The sequence below is a fragment of the Nannobrachium achirus genome (genome assembly GCF_963921795.1).
Source record: "Nannobrachium achirus genome assembly, chromosome: 21".
Classification (NCBI taxonomy): domain Eukaryota; kingdom Metazoa; phylum Chordata; class Actinopteri; order Myctophiformes; family Myctophidae; genus Nannobrachium; species Nannobrachium achirus.
Window position 1 is genome coordinate 36055913 of NC_137828.1, and position 20219 is coordinate 36076131.

Genomic DNA, 20219 nt, shown 5'->3' on the forward strand with positions numbered 1-20219 from the left:
CCACCCATCCATCCATCTGCACATGGAAAAGTTTGAGAACCACTGATCTGGAGAATGTTGCAGGCTACACAGGAGGGAGGGTGCAGGGTGGTCTGGTCGCCATCCATCTCTTATGTAAAGAAAAGGCTCCATGGCCATATGACACAGCTACATTGTAACGGGACTGACTGAACCCAGGGCTTTTACAGAAGCGGGGGAGGCGGGGGCTCCTCTTCCTCTCGCTGCCAGCCTGCAACAACAACCCAACAGCAGGCAGCAGACACGGTTTCAAGCGCAGCAGGATTGTGACTCTTGAATTTGAATTTCTTCCAAGATAGCGCATACCTACCCCGGGGGGACGGTCGTCTCAAATGTTGGACACTGCATCGCAGCTCGCCGACGACTGTTTTTGTTTTGATCAAGCGAGTAGTATATGTGACTACTGCATATTACGTCGAATAAAATGGGATTTTTAATGCTGCTGCAAACAGCGGACAGCCGTGCGTTGTAGAGTCGGGGACTGACTGTAAGCTAGGTGATGTTTGCCAGGAATAAAGCTGTGTTTAGCTGAAGGAAGCGGCCCCTAACATCTTCGTTTCCATGGACAACACGTCCATAATAACACAGGTTGCAAATCCAAAAGAGGAGGAAAGTATCTCGTCAAGTCAAGATAAAGGTAAGGCTCTGAAAGAGAAAGAAATGTTGAATATTCCACCGTACAGCGGTTTTGACGTGCCAGTGGATGTTGATTTCGACATGCTTTAGTGGGACGGTTGGAAGTGGAAACCTCTTTTCTGTATAAAGAGGCAGCTTGCGTTGCATGATGTCTATAGCTGCAAAAACGATGGTTGCACAGTTCTGCAGAAATACACTGTACTATCAACGGAAAACCTCCATTGTTTAGAACGACAGAGCGTCGAGAGCGATCAGCCCCCACTGTCACTCTGTATCTTGATCGGACTATCAAGTAGTACGCTAGTCTATAAATAACTGTATCGAGAATAATTCCAGAAGGTCATTTATTTAAAAAAGATATGGAGGATATATTAGGCTACTGTTAAACAGCCGTCATAATCGGCACAAAACATGAAGGTGGTGGTAAACAAGTGACATTTTCCCTGCCTTGGAACGTGGATGTATTTACTACAGGGGGCGGGGACCTCGTACATTTCACCCCGGTCCTGATGGCGACTTAATGCATGCATCAGATTATGCATAATAAAAAAACAACAGCAGCGAGAAAGAGAGTGCAAATAAATAAGCAGCATTGAAGGCTACAAGCTGACATACCGTGTCCTTAAAAGCGTTTGGCTATAGAAGAAGCAACAAAAAAAAAACACCCACTCATGTTCCAGGTTCAGATAGGCAAGTTCATGAATTAAATTTTATGTTTTAGTCTACCCTACTCTGTCCATAGTAGGCCTACACACGGCACGGGAGAGAGAGAGAGAGAGAGAGAGAGAGAGAGAGAGAGTGCGCGCGTGCGTGAGAGAGAGTGCGTGCGTGTGTGTGCCACACAGATCCCAGGACAAAGCAACAACATGAAAGCAGTCACCTAGTATACAGTGATAGTTTTAAGGTTTGCTCTGCTGTAAGCTGAATGAAATATCAACATCATCAACAATGTGCTTGCACAACACCTGTGATGTGTTTATTTTTATTGACCTGAAAATATCTGTCCACACCTACGCAATATAGTAGTTAACTTACATAGGCAGACCAGCATTATGACACTTTGTGCTCTCATATACCATACGGCATACGTCCTTTTAATTTGATTTACTCTTTATAATTTCAGCCCACATGATATTGTGAAGTTCACACAATGTACAAAAATTATTATTCCTCTGTCTGAGCACATGGGGTACGTGCACCTGTGCACAGTCTGCACACCCTCTGGTCCAGGGGTTCTCTAACTGTTTTGGCTCAGGTACCCCTTGTTGGAGGGGAAATTATTTTACAGGTACCCCATCAACCTTGCAACACCGATAAGCATATAGCCTACAACCACACATGTACAACTTCACCGCGGTCATTTACATGCCATTGGAACTGGCTTCCGATATTGTTCAAATCTTAATTTCAGATTCTGATATCAACCAATGCCGATATAGACCTTTTGCGGCGCACATCCTACATAGCCTCGCAGGCCATCCCGAGCTACGTCATCACCAATGTGCTTCCTTTCTCGGTCTGGTGTCCCTCCCATAGAGTCTCCTAATGAGAACTTACGTTCTAATGTCCAATCAAATGGCTGCATTTGGAGCGACCCGCCTCACAGCGCTCCTGATTGGTCGAGCGGCTGCTGCAGCTCTCACATTTTGTAACCAAACATGGCGGTCCCCATGCCTGACGCGAGTTCACAAACCGCAAATAAAAGCTGCATTATGCACAGTTTTATCTGAAATCAACGGAATCTCAGAACTTTTTTTGCACTTTTGGAATTTCTGTCTGGAAAAGACGTATTTGCTGTTCTCCCGATGATATTTTGATGCGCTGATGATGACTACTTACTGGACCTGTCAGTCAAAGTGAATAACTACGTCATCGCGTAATGCGTTGTCTATGGAGAACTCCCAGACTCTCGAGTCTGGCTGTTGCAAGGCTACATCCTACACACACACATAGGTGCTGTTTGACACAGCAGTTATGGTTTCCGCTCTGAGTAATCTGTATATATATGCAGGATTTTTCACCAAAAATCAATTCATTGTCAGGTACATTCACAACATCAAATATATAATCACAATCACATAAAATAGCTATATATCAATATAATATCAAATAAATATCTAATAAATCTAATATAATACAGTGATGTTGTTAGGTTTTAAATGAAGTCCCTGGACCCACTGGTGGTCATTTGAATGATTTTGGCATATTTGAAAGTGCAGAAGCATTGCCTTGATGCATATAACATTAACAAGCTCGAAATAACAAAAAATAATGTTCAAAATAATAATCTGTGAATTATTTTGCGGACTCCACTTTGAGAACCGTGGCTTCTAGTCCACCAGAGCAGTGGTTCCCAAACCTTTTTCTTTAAAAGATATGTTTTTGGTCTTTTTTATACCTTTATTGATAGGACAGTAGACTGACAGGAAAAGGGGAGATAACACGCAGCAAAGTTTGTCGGGTTCGAGGATCGAACCAGCGACGCGCTGTCAGGCTACACCGAGCCTAAGAGGTATGCACCTGGACCAAGGTGAATGTACCCACCTGGATTAAAAACCAATATGAATGTACCCAGTACCCACCTGGATTTAAACCAATGTGAATGTAATGTACCCACCTGGTTTCAAACGTCCTGTAGAAGCAAAACATCCTCCGCTGATTCGCTGAACTAAAGCAGAATCCCCCCCACTGGCCAAGGAAGATATTAGGCTTCTGGGCTTCAGGTAGCGCTACTCTGTTAGACTAACATGAAGACGGCCCCCATTGACCCATCCATGAAAATGAAATCCATGGTCATGGTCATGGTCACAGTCATAATCAAATCTATGCAGCTCCACAGATCTCTGGTGCATGCTACTTTCCACCTGAACCTGATCCTCCTTTGACATGATGTCATTAACGAATAGCCCTCAGGTCATCAAAAACAGATCGATGAAAACAAAGCCTCAGAAGGATCCATCATCTTGTTTTATTAAACTGTGTGGCTGTGGCGAGTCAAGATTAGGGGTGGAACGATTATTATGGATTTTGGTGGTACGGTTATAAGTGAGAGAAATAATTGTGGTTTCATGACTCACGATTATTACACATGTTGCTATCCCACAAAACGAGGATGTCAAAAAACATTTGTAGGATGTAGAATGCATGTCTTCAATATGTACAATACTATATGTATATCACATTCGTGGTGTATTGTATTGAAATGTAATCGTTTAGATTTAAACTTGATATTGTTGATTGGTTATACCAATTAAAGTCTAGGATTTGCAATGTAACAGTCAGATTAATAGTTGGTATTGTCGTTCTAGTAGACAAATGACAATTAATTTATCTTAATGTAAATCCTACATATTTTATTGTACGACAAATCTTTTAAATAGCCGATATATAAGCTCAAATGTTATGAGCTTGTAGATTGGATATTTTGGCCAAATATATGCCTATTTTTGCTGAATGTTTACCTATTATACTCCTGCTCTTTGGCTTGCAGAGTACACACCTTCATGATGTCACTAATCACATGACCCCACAATCAATCCTCCGGTTCTAGGCAACACAGAAGGGGGGGGACTTTTTCTTATTTCCATCCACACAACAACTCATATACTAAGTACTCATATACTGTACATTAATATACTAAGGTATATTAATAACATAGTTCAATGTTGAAAATTAGTGGTATTCCCCTTTAAACCCTCTAATTGGTAAAACAGACCTGGAAATAACGTACTTGTCTTTTTTTTCACTACCCAATCTCTTTGTCAAAAATAGACGATCTACAAGCTCACAACATTGTGAGCTAGTAGATCTGCTATTTTTGGCAAATATTCCGCCCCAGGGTTATGAATTTTAGGGATATTTTGATTAGCACGATAATACTGTGAATCGCAATTGTCTTTAATGGTTGGTTGTGTGCACATTCTGTACCCAGTTTCCCTGGACTAGGATGTGAACGGACTAGACTAGAGGCTACACCGATGACCCTGTGTTGTTTAGCTCAAGGGATAAAAGGCACTCATAAGTGAGAAAAATAACATCATATCAGAGTTATTGATGCAAACCCGCTCCAAATATACAACATTCTTTAAGGGGCGGTTGTGGAATTCCCACACTTTTCTTTCTGCAACTTCCTGCTTCTCTTGGGACAAAATCAATGTATGCAACAGCTGAGGATAAATAGACAGGGTTTGTAAAGCACATAAGACTGAGTTTGACTGTTCAGACTTCATTGATGTGGCACCTACAGTATCACAGCGGCAGGGGAGCTTCCTGAATGGAACGTCTTCTTATCGACGGCAACTCTTGTCAAAGCACAACGTGTGGGACTGCAGCTCTCCGACCCCCTTAGGGTGGACTGAGGCCATACATGCACACGCACACGCACACTAAATATTTCACAGCAGGGTGAAGCTATTTTCAGAGTCCTATCAGTTTCATTCCAAGCAAACAAGTGAGTATTTAATCTGAGCCGAGTTTTATTTTCATTTATTGAAGTAGAGATTGTATCATAAACTGCTGTAGGTCCTGTTTAATCAAGAGTTGGGTGCAGGGGATTTCCTTAATTTAGGAGGATCTCAGTTTTTTTCTTTTCATTTTTACTTTGAGCGGTGCCTCAGTGCTCCAATGCTTGAGGTTGGTAGGTAATTATTGCGACCGTAGGTCGCATTTACTATCAAACCCTGCACAAAGTGTAAGTCCGTCAGTCAGTCAGTCAGTCAGTCAGTCAGTCAGTCTGTCTGTCTGTCACACCTCACACGTCACACTCTTGCCCTGCTCATATCTCCGCAACCGTTGCCCCGATCCATGCCAAATATTGCACACACGTTCCTTACCTGCCAAACTACAACCTCCAAGGACCCCCGGAGCTCCAGGGACCCCCAGGTCCCTGGGGGACCCCCAGATGTAAAAAATGACCAAATGTGCTAAACTGACCAAATGACCACCCCAACGGGGCTGCTCACGGGGAATTCCCGGGGACCACCCACTCCTGGTGCTCCAGAACGGATGCAAAAGTGGTGGCGCCCCCAGTGGAGGACCCCCTACACTGCAGCTCACATAAAATGCCGTAACTCCGGCTAGGAGCGACCGGGACAGCCGGGGCCGGTACCTATTCGTCCGCCTTGCCGGCGCGGAGACCCCACCCCTCATTTCTCACATGGCCCTCTTCTAGCGCCACCATGAGGCCGATTCTTGCAAAACACATTTTTGGACACTGCTCCTACAATTTTTGCCCTAAAATCACGCAAATCGGTACACAGTATGTCTACACTCATCCCATCAACATGAATCTCTCCCATATAGCGCCACCTCCAGGCCGATTTTTAAAAACACATTTTTGCACACTGCTCCTACAGATTTTGCCCTAAAATCACGAAAATCACTACACAGTATGTCTACACTCATGTCATCAACATGGATCAGGAAGATTTTGGCAAAACACATTTTTGCCCTATTTGTGGAGATAAGTGACCTACGGTCGCTTATCTCCCGATTAGGGAGTCTTACTGGTGTATGTCTCTATGCAGTGTGTGGGTATGTCTGTATGCAGTATGCACAGCTGCAATACCGCTGGGTGACCAAGTGGCGCTGTTGAACAGCCTTGACATTAATGGACAACACAAGAATTCATATATATAGTGTAAGAGCCATTTGAGCATTGTTGCTTATTTAATGATTTGAAATGATGATGTTATGGAAGGGCATAGTCAAGGCCTGATTGCCTCTCTATTTAACAAGGTGCCTAATCACACTCAGGTGTTGCTGACGGCCGAGGCAAACAGTTTTCAACTGTGTTTCATTGACTGTGGTCTGTATTCGTGCCATGCTGTTTGTTTATTATTTTATTAGTTAAAGTATAGGACCTTGACAATAAATATAATTAATTTAACGCTGGACAAGTTTGGACTTCAGTTTTGTTTGATCACACGTTTAACAACATCTTGGCCGTCGCATCCAGTAGTGCTCCAAATATTGGATTTGGGCACTACATTAAGTTGAAAACCGCCTCGTATCATCAACGGAGTTGATTCGTATTGGGAAACAAATCCAACAGCGGGGCTTGTTTGGCGCTCGGTGTGTGCGTGTTGCTGGTGGAGTCAACTGTTCAGTGCTCTGCAAGCAAGACAGCAAGTTCTACTGTTTTTGATCAATCCGGAGCTATTGGAGCTCCAGACGCTTACCGAGCACAGCAGCAGCCACCAGAGTTCGGTATTGGACCGGACTCGGAGAACACATGAGCAGCAGCCACCAGAGTTTGGTATTGGACCGGACTCAGAGAACACATCAGCAGCAGCCACCAGAGTTTGGTATTGGACCGGACTCAGAGAACACATCAGCAGCAGCCACCAGAGTTCGGTATTGGGCCGGACTCGGAGAACACATCAGCAGCAGCCACCAGAGTTCGGTATTGGGCCGGACTCGGAGAACACATCAGCAGCCACCAGAGTTCGGTATTGGACCGGACTCGGAGAACACATCAGCAGCCATCAGAGTTCGGTATTGGACCGGACCCGGCGGACCGCACAGTGGGGATCATCATCTACTCAGATCAACATCAGGTAGCCTATTCAGCTGTGCAGCACAGACAGATCATGCAGGAGGCCAGCTCCTACAAGAATCCCTACATCATCCTATTCAGCTGTTTCTGTTGTGTGTGGGCATGCGTGCAGTGTCCAACTGGGGGAAAAGGGCACACCAAGAAGAGGGCTTTCTATTGGGGAGAGTCCTATGTTTTTGGGTGCTTGTGTATAGGGCACCAAACCAGAAATGCGATAGGCGCATGTGGTGCATTGCTTGTAAGCATCACAGACAATATTTTACATATGGAGAGGGAAGTGTCGGGAGCCTACACGGAGATGGTACCGATGAACTGCCAAAGGTACAAATCTGAGTTCAATTTCACCATGTGGCCATATAGGGGCTGGCATTGGCAACAATGGCATGCCTTTACTGCTGTTCTGAACACCACAAACTGAACACTGAACTGAACTGTGAAGCTATAGATTTAGGCCTATTTGTTTTTGCATTAATGAATATTGAACAGTCTGAGTTACTTAAAAGGATTTGTATTTGTTTTTTGCGTTATTGAATATTGTCTTGAGTTGCCAAAAAGGTTTTTTGTATTTTTGTTTTAATTAATGGCTCTTTGTAAATGTATGTTTAATTGCTCTGTTTCTTTTGTAACAGTAGCAATTAGGGGCCGGTGTAAGAGCCATTTGAGCATTGTTGCTTATTTAATGATTTGAAATGATGATGTTATGGAAGGGCATAGTCAAGGCCTGATTGCCTCTCTATTTAACAAGGTGCCTAATCACACTCAGGTGTTGCTGACGGCCGAGGCAAACAGTTTTCAACTGTGTTTCATTGACTGTGGTCTGTATTCGTGCCATGCTGTTTGTTTATTATTTTATTAGTTAAAGTATAGGACCTTGACAATAAATATAATTAATTTAACGCTGGACAAGTTTGGACTTCAGTTTTGTTTGATCACACGTTTAACAACATCTTGGCCGTCCAGTAGTGCTCCAAATATTGGATTTGGGCACTACATATAGCTTAATGAAATGAACTGCTGAAAGGCACAAAAATGTAATAAACTGGGTGTGATTTTATTTTATTAATTTCTTTACACAAACTTTTAGGTCTTTAGGAGGATGTAGACAGGATTATTATTAACTAGCTACCTTGTATTTTGTCAGAAAAATAATGGTGAAAGCTAAGTAGCAGAGCTGTATTATGGAGTTTTGCTCAGAAGGCACAATGCAAGACAAAGGTGCAGAAGTATTACTGTATTTATTATACAATATTGTTATTACGATTGCTAACCTTTATATTTTACCATAACATATTTTACTTATAAAATACACTATGATATTTGGTAGCTTGTAAGAGCCTAGATGTCCCCACTAGGCCTGAAAGCTGTTTATTTACAGTCTATCTTGTTATGGTTCAGCTTGTCCTTGAAGCAGCTATATGGTCTGAGCCCTGTGCTCCTGGCAGAAGAACTACCGTACCAACGACCTGAGTGTTATTGTATTTCTCCCCATGATATCATCATAAAGCATAACCATCACCACCTAGAATATTGTCTCGACCCCTATTGTCTCATCAATTGCTGATTGATCCAGAATTCCACGGCAAAGGCTTAATAGTAGTAATAGTAGTAGTATATTATGTCCTTGCCTTTTAATTGTTGTTAGGGTATTTGCGAAGTACATTTACACACCTGGATTGGAGTTCATCCTCTGCATTACCCATCCTCTTGGGAGCAGTGAGCAACTATTGCACACTTGCCCACTGCTGGGGCAAGTGTTATAGGACAGTGGTTCTCAAACTTTTTCATATCAAGGACCCCCAAATTGATATATATTTGCAGACCCCCATCTGAAGATGTGCCAGGTGACCCCCAGAAGTAAAGATTTGTGTTGTAAAATTATGGCCCGGATCACTGGCCTAGCAGTCCGGGGACTTCGCCTCGCAGGTTTGAGTCCCATTCCCGACCTCGTCTGCGTGTCTCTCACCGTCTCTCTCCCTCTTTCCTGTCCATCTTCGCTTAAAAACTATCAGTCAAGGCAGAAAAGCCAAAAACAATAAAATCATGTAAAATTATTCAACATTTTTCACAACACTTTCAAGGTTTCAAGTTTGAGAACCATTGTCTTTGGAACACTTTGGGCCCTATTTTAGTCCATCCATTTTTTTACTATTTTGAAAAACATTTTAAAATACTTCAAATAGCCATATCTACCTCAACACGTTGTGAGCTTTTAGATCAGCTATCTGAAATATTTAAAAAATGTTTTCTTTTAGGGATAAGGGGTAAGGCAAGGACAAAAATATACTGTAGCTCTTTGACTCTTAACCCAGAAGGAGAAGTGGATTGAATCAGGAACCATCCAGTTTCCAAGCGGTGACTCCAGGGGCGTCACAAGGGGGGGAAAAGTGGGACTGAGTTACTAGGGCCCAAGGTGGAGGGGCCTTAATTATTTTATACTTTAACTATTGAAAAATAGAAAATGTGTGCAAATCTTTGAATATATGTATTTTTCAAGCAAACATTTGTAACTCAATATTTTGAGATGGGGGTCCGTGGCCAAATACATATCATTTTGGGGTTCCTTCACATGAAAAGGTTTGAGCACCACTGACATAGAAACATAGGTTTTTCAACCCAAAAAATCATGATCTTTCAAAAATAGCAGATCCACAAGCTTGCAGCTCCCAGTCTAAATTCTAAACTCCTCCCCCTATGAAGAACATTCATGGGGGGCCCGCAGTGAATCCTTGTACCCAGGGCCCAGATTTTGGTGCGACACCCCTGCATCCAGTTCCCAAGCGGTGACTCTGCCTCGTGAGCCACATTGCCGCACCACAATAACTGGTGCAGAAAAAAAATCTGAAAAGGCGAGCTTCTCTTCCTTCCAAATCCCAAAACCCGCTGTTCATTTTGCAGTCGGTTACTTTTCATGCGCTGATGTAATGAAATGTAATAATCCCAACTAATGGGTAAAAAGTAATCAGCAGCCAGTTAGCCCCGCAGTGTGGTTCTGCAGATCATCCAGATAATGAACTCCTAAGTCAGACAGGTATCACTGAATGAGCCATTTACCTTAATCAGATTAATCAGAGCATAGCTCAGCTCTTGCCAAAGGAGTGCGCGGACAGACAATCTGATCAAATCAGAATCTCCCGTCCATTGTAAGAATTCAATGGGTGGGTGTTTCTAATTAAGCTATCGTCTTTTAGTTATTAGGAAATCAGGCAAATAAAAAATATATATTTTTAAAGTATTAAAAGTATGTTTTTGGAACAGTGTGCAGATGTTTTATCTTCTCCTTCTTATCTTATCTTCACACATTCTTCTCCATGAATGGAAATAGGTTGGACATTATGTTGCCTTTACATCATGTGACTGGCAATATATGGACACCTCAGAACGGACTTATACTTACTCCAGTCACAGTCCAAGGCTGCAGCAAGGCCTCCTCGCGGAGGAGAGTGAATACCACGTTCTCTTCCTACAGTTATGTCTCTTGTGTCTCTGCTATTAGGCTGAGATAAAAAAACATTTCAAAAGGACAGAGGGGTAGCAGCAGTGTGTGTTTGTGACTACTACAGTGGTCCTCATGAAACAGACAGACTCGGCTTTGAAACGAGACCACGATACCCTCGAGGCCTCATCAGTTAGTCAGGCTTTAGAATCCTCTCCCCCATCCTCCCTACGTGCTCAGAGAGGGGTGTAATTACATTAGCTGAAAAAAAAGAAAGAAAAGAGAGAGAGAAAAAAACGGCCCAAAATAAATCCTTAGGACAATATTGACTTTAAATGGTGTACTGTATATCGTCTTGTGGAAACTCATATCTCCAAAACTGTTACTTTTCAGCCAGGATTCAAATTCAAAAGTTGCAGATCTGCAAGCTCAAAACGACCTTGCAGATCTTCTACTTTTGATGCTTTTTTTGTGACGCTGTAGTATGTATGATCAAGCTAGGGCAGTGGTTTTCAACCAGTGGTCCTTGGGGGGGTCCCAGGTGGTCTCCAGCTAAATGATGGAGAGTTGGTAACCAAATGGACCCTTATAGATTGGACCAATTCACCCTTTGTCAGCCTTCTGATTGGTCCCTGACTGGCCAACCAGAAAAATCATTCACTTTTGCTACCGGGGGCGGAGTTATGCAGTGGGACAAAGTCCTTTCATTCTTTCACCGTGGTGCGGTGATGCGCAGTACGGCGCTGCGTGGTCATAGCGATTTCGATAATTATAATGAATAATCTTCAACAAACTAGTTCACATGAACAATATCGATGTAACTAAGATATTCGATGGGGAACAGTACATATATTTTAAATGGGCAGAATTAAAATTAAAATAGATTTTATGTTGAGAGCAAGGCTATAGTTCCTCCATTTACTGGTCAGTGCGAGTCACCCAAGATGCACCGCGCTCTCTCTCTCTCTCTCTCTCTCTCTCTCTCTCTCTCTCTGCCCTCTGCCTGTATCAGAGGATTAAACTAATTAAAACATGCATTTTCGGGGGGAAACCCCTGTTTTGCAATGTAATTAAGTTTTTGTTCCTTTTTTATTAACACCTTCTAAGCCTGGCCGTACTCCCTCGGACTTCCTACTTGGTCCAATCAGCCACACGTCTATTCCCGGACTTTTGATATAAATGATAATAATCCAAAAAAAAAACATCGGCCATTCTTCTCTGTGTCTTGTTGGAGCCATCTGAAACGGTTAATATCCTCTCTCAATCATTTTCTGGGACTGGGTGTGATACTCGTAGTATCCAGCAGGCCGCGCCGTTGACTCACATTCTGGATGGATGGGTGGCTAGGAGTGGCCTCCTACTCTCCACGTTGTTGAAACTCGACAAGAAGGACACACAACATGGCTGGTCTTTGTCTCTGTTCGTGGATCGCGGTCTCAATCACGTTCGGGCGCCGCTTCTCTATCGCTCCTTTCCCTGCTTCGCCGCACGTAAACGAATGGAATTGATCTCCCCTCCGCCTCGCCAAAGTAAGATCGCCGACCTCTGCAGGATGAATATACACGCTGTATCGAGCACTCCATTACGTGTTGTTATCATGTGGGCTTTGTTTTTTTAAAACATGTTTGTAAATAAATGGCCTATTTCTTCGGCGCTACCTCTGTTCAGAGGGTTCTGCCGCGGCTTGCAAGGTAATATCATGGAATATCATATAATGGAAGTGAATGGACAAAAAAGTCTTCCTGGCTTTTTTGTCCCACCTAGTAACAGAGCGACATGGGGTGGGACTTGACAAAGGCTGAATTGGATTTGGTTTCATTTTACACTCAAGAGTTCAATTATTGTTATACATTAAACTATGTATCTGCAATTTACAAGAAGTCTACACAATTAGAGACTGTAGAAGAATTGTTATTTTGATCAACGTTTGCCTGTTATCTCTCCTATGGTACCAATCGAAAAGATTATCGATATCGAGGTATCAACATGCAAGGTATACATATCGATGGAGATGGCTTGAAATTAGGTATTGGTGTATGTGTCAAATTAATTGACAGACACACTATGCATGCATGTAGCACATGTAAAAAAGCAGTCCATCTGTAACCAGGTGTGGTTATTTCAATAAAATCTACCTAACCCTTCTATGTGTACTGTGCAGAGTGCATGCATGGATATGCTATTCATTACCTGAATTAGGCAGGCAGTGGACCTAAAGCAGTAAACATTAAAAACTATATAAAGCAATTGTTTTTACCAATATCGTGAAGTAATATCAATATAGAGGTATTCAACAACATTATCGAATTGCTAATATCGCCCAGCCTTAATACCAACATCAAGTCTTGTGGAAAATCGTGGTCCGTGGCTCAAATGCCAAACAAATAATGGACCTTGATATTATGAAAAGGGTTGAAAACTACTGATGTAGGGCATAATTCATTTACGCAAAAAGACAAAAAGTTAAAATATGGAGATAATTTCTAATAAAATAAATATATATAGATAATTTTTAGTTTTTTCTGCCCGACAGCAACGATATTGCCAGAGGATTTAGTGTGTGTTTGGCTTCTGGGATTGTCCTTGGAACGGCCGACCTCCTGGACGGGGCCCAGTGCACTACATTAATCTGGTGTTTACGGGTTGTGGACCACACCTGCAGGTGTGTGGGTTAGCAGAGTAAGCAGAGAGGGAGTGACTGTGATCCTTGGCTGCCCGAGAGTCCTTGGCACCGCCTGCCTCCTCTCTTGTGTACAGAAAGTTGCTGTACAGTGGACACTACACCACTGTTTCCCAAACAGTGGCTCGGGACCATTTAATTTGTTGCAGACAAATCTTTATGGGTCGCGAGTGAATGAATACCTCTTTATTTAGTCAAGAGTAAAGAGTAAATAATAAAATCAAATCAAAGAAACAAAAAATAGACAAAAATGTTTAATTTCTCTTTTGGGTCTTGGGCTAAAGAGTTTGGGAGCCACTGCTGTACACTAATACGGTACACAGTACAAGAGTACACTCTCTCCAGGCCAGCTTGATGCAATGTAAGCAAGAAGGCTGAACAGGAGGAGGATTTGCAAACATGTAATCCTGCATGTATAATCCTGAGATGTTATCTGTGTAGTTTGGGGTATTTACTATCCCCCAAACATGAAATAAGGCGAACACATTTACCCTTCGACCGCAAGATTAATTGGTGTGCAGTAGATGCTATCCCACATCCCCTTGTGATTCTGATTGTATTGTTATGAGCCTACGCTATGACCTCCTCCATTGATCATTTGGAGTTTACTCCAAAGGGGAGAGAGAGAGAGAGAGAGAGAGTGGCAGGGAGCAAAGCCGGACTCGTTGGTCTGAAGAGCGCGGGCCCTTATTACAGATTTATGAGCCCATTGCAGCCAATGCTGCTCAGAAAAGCTGATTATCCGCACATTCCGTGGAAGCGTTGGATATTTCCCACAAGCACATCTTTATTGCTTTAGTCCAATCCAATACTATATTTGGCCCTGTGAGGTGGTAGCTCATTGGGAAAGCTTGCAGGGTTTATGCCAAGGAAAAGTATTTAAGCTCCTTGACCAAAAAGCTTTTTTTCTTTTCTGTATGTTGTAGCCTATGTAAATTGGGACTTGACCATCATTGTAGGTGATATGGGCAAGTCATAATAGGCGAACATTCTCTGGCGATACGATAGTAGGCAAACATTCAGAATGAGCAGATCTAAAGGGCCATTTATAGTTACGTATGGTTGATTTTGTGTACGTTTGGGGGTGAGACAGTACGTACGGTAATTGCGTTGACATTCATAGTACGGTCTCTGTGTACAGGGTTCAATATAGCCTATATGTACATACTATATCCACTAGATGGCACCCAAATGCATCTTCCCAATGAGCAAATGCTACATGCTACATACATAGCGCCTACATTGTTGACAGAGAGGTTTATAGACACCCTTGGAGGATACACTCGGATTGAACGACACTAACCATCTGCGCTAGTCACTGTGCTGTCTGGGTATAATATAAAAAGGACTGGAGAATGGATGAGCGTGGACACATGCCGTTGCGACCGCCTAGAGCATAATCTCAAGGGGGGCTCCGCCGACAGTTAATGAGGCATGGTAGCCACCCAAACCGACCCAAAACCGACTAAAAACACCCCAATACCCGCAAAAATCGCGTGCACGGGAGTGGAGAGAGACGCATTCGAGAGAGCTCAGCTGGTAGAGAGCGCTGATTAGGCTGACATGCGGGTCTGCGTCCTGGCCTGTTCACTGTTCAGCGTGTACTTGTGATTTTTTTTTTTTTTTTTTTTTTTACTTCCTCCTACGAAATGGATACAAGAAAAAAAGACGAAACATTTCTCCCTCTACTGCCCCCACGGTTGACACAAGTTCGCCACGGGTAGTTCATGTGTACGTACGTTTTTATCGGTTTTAGTCCGTCAGGTTGAGTGTTGTCCGTAAGGTTACGGAGAGAGACAATTACGTCCGGAGCTACGGAGAGACCGGATTAAATTACTCTCCCCCTCCGTTTCTTGTGTATTCCTGCGGTCCTTAAGTACTACTATGCATGGTACTTAAGTGGTACAGTACGGTGGTCAAATGCAAGTGGGTGGGTGTGTGTGTGTGTGTGTGGGGGCCTGTTTTTGGCGAATGATAAGCCAATGTTCACAAAGTTATGACGTGCCCAGAATAGGGATGGCTAAAATCACTTCACCTTGCCTCCTTGACTATTAGAATAGCCGAATTTAGCTGCCAACTGAACATGATTTAATAATATGGTTATTTATGCTAAACTGTTCCTCTGATATTAAATATTGCTTCGGCATAAGAGTGCACGGAGATGGAGACGGGAGGCACAGAGAGAGAGGTGGGTGGTTGGGATCCGATAAGGCTGTAGTTAATTAGGAGGCAATGTAGATCTATGGATAGAGATACCGTTATGAGAGCGTTATGAGACAATTTTGAGGAGAAGCAATTACTCTGCAATTCAAGGGCTGCTTAGTGATGATGAGCCAGTGCTATGGTATGCGTGTGTGTGCCGTTACATTTGAGTGATGAGTCCGTTCCATGGTATGTACTGTATGTGTGTATGTGCGTGCGCGTGACGTGCGTGCTAGAGACTGTCTGGGTGACTGACTGTGAGTGGAGTGACTATTTAATGGGATGCTTGTGTGGCTCTGCATAGATTGAGTATTTCTGGGTGTCTGTCTGAGATATAAGTGTTGCATCGCATTGTGGGAAGTTTTATTTTTGCAATTGTTGCTTGACATGGCTTATTATGGTTGTTTGACTTGGGAGTTGGGACACACACCTTAATTGAAACTTTCCAGGAAACATTAAAATGTTGTAATAACATTAAGTCAAAGTGGCATTTCTAAGTAAACTCTTGCTTTTTTTTCATGGGAAAATCCTTTCCCCCTTTGGTTAAATGTTGTCCTCATTTCACTGAGAATTTTCAAAGACGTCTCGTTGCCTCAGTCTGTGCAGACTGAAGGTCACTAGTACACACCAGGGGTACAATTGTATATCAAGGTAATGAAACAACGCTAGGTTTTTCGGAAAAAGATTGATTTTTCATTAAAAGAAATACATGGTAACCACTGTTCAAGAACACCAGACCAGCATTCTTCTGTTGCTTCTGGTGTACCTAATCAGCTTTCAGGGTTTCCTGCAGGAAAAAGGGGGGGTCGCTCCAAACGTTAGCCTAAAGCCTCCGTGACCGGAGCGCCACGACCGATTTGACTGTAGCACCGGTGAACACAGTCCGACGGGAAACCGGTATAACCGAACATTGGTTCCCGTCCACATTAGCGTTAGCTATACACGTTCGTTTATACACTTGCCGTGCTTCCCAGACGAAGTATAAGTACTCAAAAAACTCGAAAAAATATCCATTCATCCATCAGAGCCCTTGATAGCGATCGCCAGGGCTCTGAAGTGTGTAGCATGTTAGCAAAAAGGCCTGGCCAAAATGTAAACAACTAGGCCCGGACCAAAAAAGAATGGACGTGTCTCTTCCTCCTTCTATTTGTCCATCAGATAGTAGGAGACCACCACCTGGTGGTTTTCAAAGGCCATTACACTCTAGAGAACACACAGGCCCAATGACAGCATAAACATATGATGATGATCAAGACATCTTACACATGTTCTATTGAAGCCCAAATCTAATGATAGGATATATATATATATATATAAATATACATTTTTTCCTTTGTAAGAGGGGTAGTGTGGCTTTCGATAGAAGCATAGATTTATATATGTAATTTAAGTACAAAATATGATTTTGGCCCCCATAAAAAGGTCAAATTAAACAAAATGGATGGCACCAGTTTTGTAGATTTTTAATAAAGGGTGGCATTCAGTGGGTTAATTAATTAATGAATTTAATTAGTTAAAATTAAGTCCCTTATTTTAGACTAATTCTTATTTTTGCCCTCAACATAAGAGGAGAAGTTGACTCTTGTCTCTTGGCCGGGTGCTACAGGTTTTAGGCCAGGTGGCCCCCCTGGCCAATAAAGTGCTGCAGGAAACCCTGGCTTTCATCCACACACCCAGTATTGTTTAGTTATTAGTGTACCACTTCTCTTTCGCTGTATTTCTACATTACATTGGCAGTCCGTGTAGTGCGTGTACACAGTGTACAACCCTGAATGGTGCATTATGTTTTCCTTTACAATTTTGTTTAATACATTTTCAGGTTTACTGACAAAAAGACATACTGTGCATGCATACATACACACACACATAATCAATCAATCAATCACACACACTTATATAACCTCCCCCCCTTCCTTGTAACATTAAAAAAGAAGGAAGAAAAAGAGAGAAAAAGAAGAACATGAAGAATCATAATACACAAGGACCTAAACAAAATGAAAAGAAAGAAAAACTAATATTATACAAAATTATTGCAATAGTTAATTATTGTTGCAGGATTGGTTTGGTGTCGTGCAAAAACAACCAAAAAGTTAACATATTTACAGCACAAGCTATTTTTACAAGCAACATTGCTTTAGACAATAATGACTGGATAATGAAAATGGGGACGCCAGGTTGAAAGTGGGTAGCTCGTTTTTGTGAAGCCCATTAAACATGGTCCAGCAGCCACTGTCCCAGTGGAGCTGGGGGATTGCTTGCCTGCCTGCTGGCTGCCACACATAACGGCTCGGTTTGGACGCCATAGTTCTAAGCATATTCCTAACTAACAGGACTGTTGAGTGTGCCAAAAGCAGGATCAAAACGGGTTGTGTGTGCGTTTGCATTTGCGTGTGCGCGTGTGTTTGAATAGCATGTGTGCATCATCTCACTGCTGAGACAGGTACGTGGCTGGCTTGGGCTCTGACGATTGTGACGAAGGGATGGTCTTTGTGTGTGTGCTGTGCCATCTGGCACTTATCCCCCAGTAATTGGCCGTCTAAAAAAAAGGGAGTTAGTTTATATTTAGTCTAAAATGATTTCCTGTGACACTTTAACCAGTGTGTTCATTAGTTTGGCAATGAGTTTGTCATCTCTAGAGTTGAACACTATTTAACTGTGAATCTCGAGGGACAACAATAACGAGGAGGTCACACTGGGTGGTTCTTTTCCTAGAGTGGCATGCAGTGTTGATTTTGTCGACTGAAACTATGACAAAACATTTTGTTGACTACCTTTTTTCACTGACAAAAAACGAAATAAAAAATGAGGACTAAAGCTCTGTCTGACCAAATATACTGACCATTTCATCAACAAATAAAAAACAGACTATAATGTTATGGCGGGACTAATGGAGAAGATATGCAGTAGAACTGCATCCCGCCTACCGGTCCAGGCGCATACCACATAGGTTCATTGTAGCCTGACACCATCTCGCTGGTTCGAGTCCCGATCCCGACTACCTCCCCGTCTCTCTCCCCATTTCATGTCAGTCTACTGTCCTGTCAATAAAGGCATAAAAGCGCAAAAAACATATCTTTACTTCTACTCCACTACATCTCGGATCCAAATATTGTGCTTTTATTCTAAACATTAGTTACTAGTTACTTTGCAGATGTAAATTATAATATTATAAAACATATATATATATATATATATATATATATACTTATGCTATTTGAAAATAGCCGAACTACTTCGCGTTGTGATCTTGTAGATCTTCTATTTTCAAAAATGTTGTACTTTTACTTTTGGTAATTTAAGTACATTTTGAAAACGATACTTTAATACATTTTGAATTCCAGACTTTTACTTGTGACAGAGTATTTCTATATTGCAGTATATACGTTCGAGCCAGGTTCTTGCTGTGGTTCTATTCACGTCAGAGAAGTAAACATGAACAACCTTAACAGTTACTTGGGACAGACAGCTAACTACAGCTGCCTGTCAGCGTCATATTGTTATTTGGAGTCCAAGAGGACATCATTTGTTGTCTGTTGTGCGTGCAACATCTTATCAATCAATTTTCCAATTGGCAATTGTCCAGCCAACAAACCGGGGAGGGAGTTCTCTCAACTAGGGCTTCAGTAGTTAAATGAAATGGTAGAGAAAGGTATTTTTAATTACTATGTTTACTCATAAGTTAAAGTTTATCAAATAGAACATTTAAACAAATCACATTTTTTCAAACCTGCATGGCTTTACTCTCCATGACACCCCGAAATGTTCATATTTGACCCCCACCCCCGACAAGCACTTGGAATGTGGGAGTTGAGGCATTACATTTACAGTAGTTTAACAGTCGTAGCCATTGCAGAGAACCATACCAAAACATGTCTTCCAAGGCAATCTGAACAGTTTAAGAGCTGTGTTTCTCAAATGCCCTTTGACATTAACACTCTAATAAAGAACCCAGGTTTTTAAAGCAAATGAATAATGTGGATGATGTCAATATGACAATTCTTCTCTAATTGCCTTTAGTGCTTTGAAAAGTTCAAAGCTATCACTTTGGAAAAATTAGAGGTAAGGAAGTAATAAAAGGTTCAGAGATGGCCATAGAAATAATAACAATAATACACTTGACTTTTAAAGCATCTTTTCAAAATGGATTATAAATTGCTCTATCTACACCTTCCCTCTCAGCTTTCTTACTTTCCTACTATAAAATAAAGTTCAAAGGGATGACTAACCACTCTCCCTCTTTAAAAACACAGCATGTGTTCTCCATCAACACAGAATGTGTTCTCCATCATGTCTACTGGACTAATATACATTTAGTATTTTATTCATGGTAATATTATTGACCTCTCCTTTTGTAAGTCCGTGGCAAATATATATTTTATTTTTGGGTTGATGATGACCCATAACCAATGCAGTAAGTTTGATTTGTGCAGGGCTGAGATTTCACTGCAGATAGTCTACATTTCAAAATCATCCTAACCCTTAAATTCAATTATTTCTTTCAATGGACTAAACCTTGTTTTATTTGATGGCCTTCCTGCCCTAGCGTTTGGCCTTTGTGCCCTCCCAAAATTGACAACAACAAAGGCCAATTGGCCTTGCCCCTAAAACGACGAAATTCTAGGCATGAGGCTCTTGATATATTGCACACTGGGGTGTCATGATAAGCGCGGGATGAATTTTAGGTATATATGTAT

The 20219-nt window shown here is 42.0% G+C and overlaps 1 protein-coding gene across 1 annotated transcript in view; it reads left to right on the forward strand.

Moving 5' to 3' along the window:
• Positions 1-254: 254 nt before the first annotated feature.
• ctdspla (CTD (carboxy-terminal domain, RNA polymerase II, polypeptide A) small phosphatase-like a) overlaps positions 255-20219 on the forward strand; it is a 65563-nt gene continuing 45598 nt past the window's right edge. Inside the window, exon 1 of the mRNA XM_080751608.1 lies at positions 255-655. Within this exon, the coding sequence (XP_080607734.1) occupies positions 580-655 (76 nt within the window). The 5' untranslated portion in view covers positions 255-579. The remainder of the gene's footprint in view (positions 656-20219) is intronic.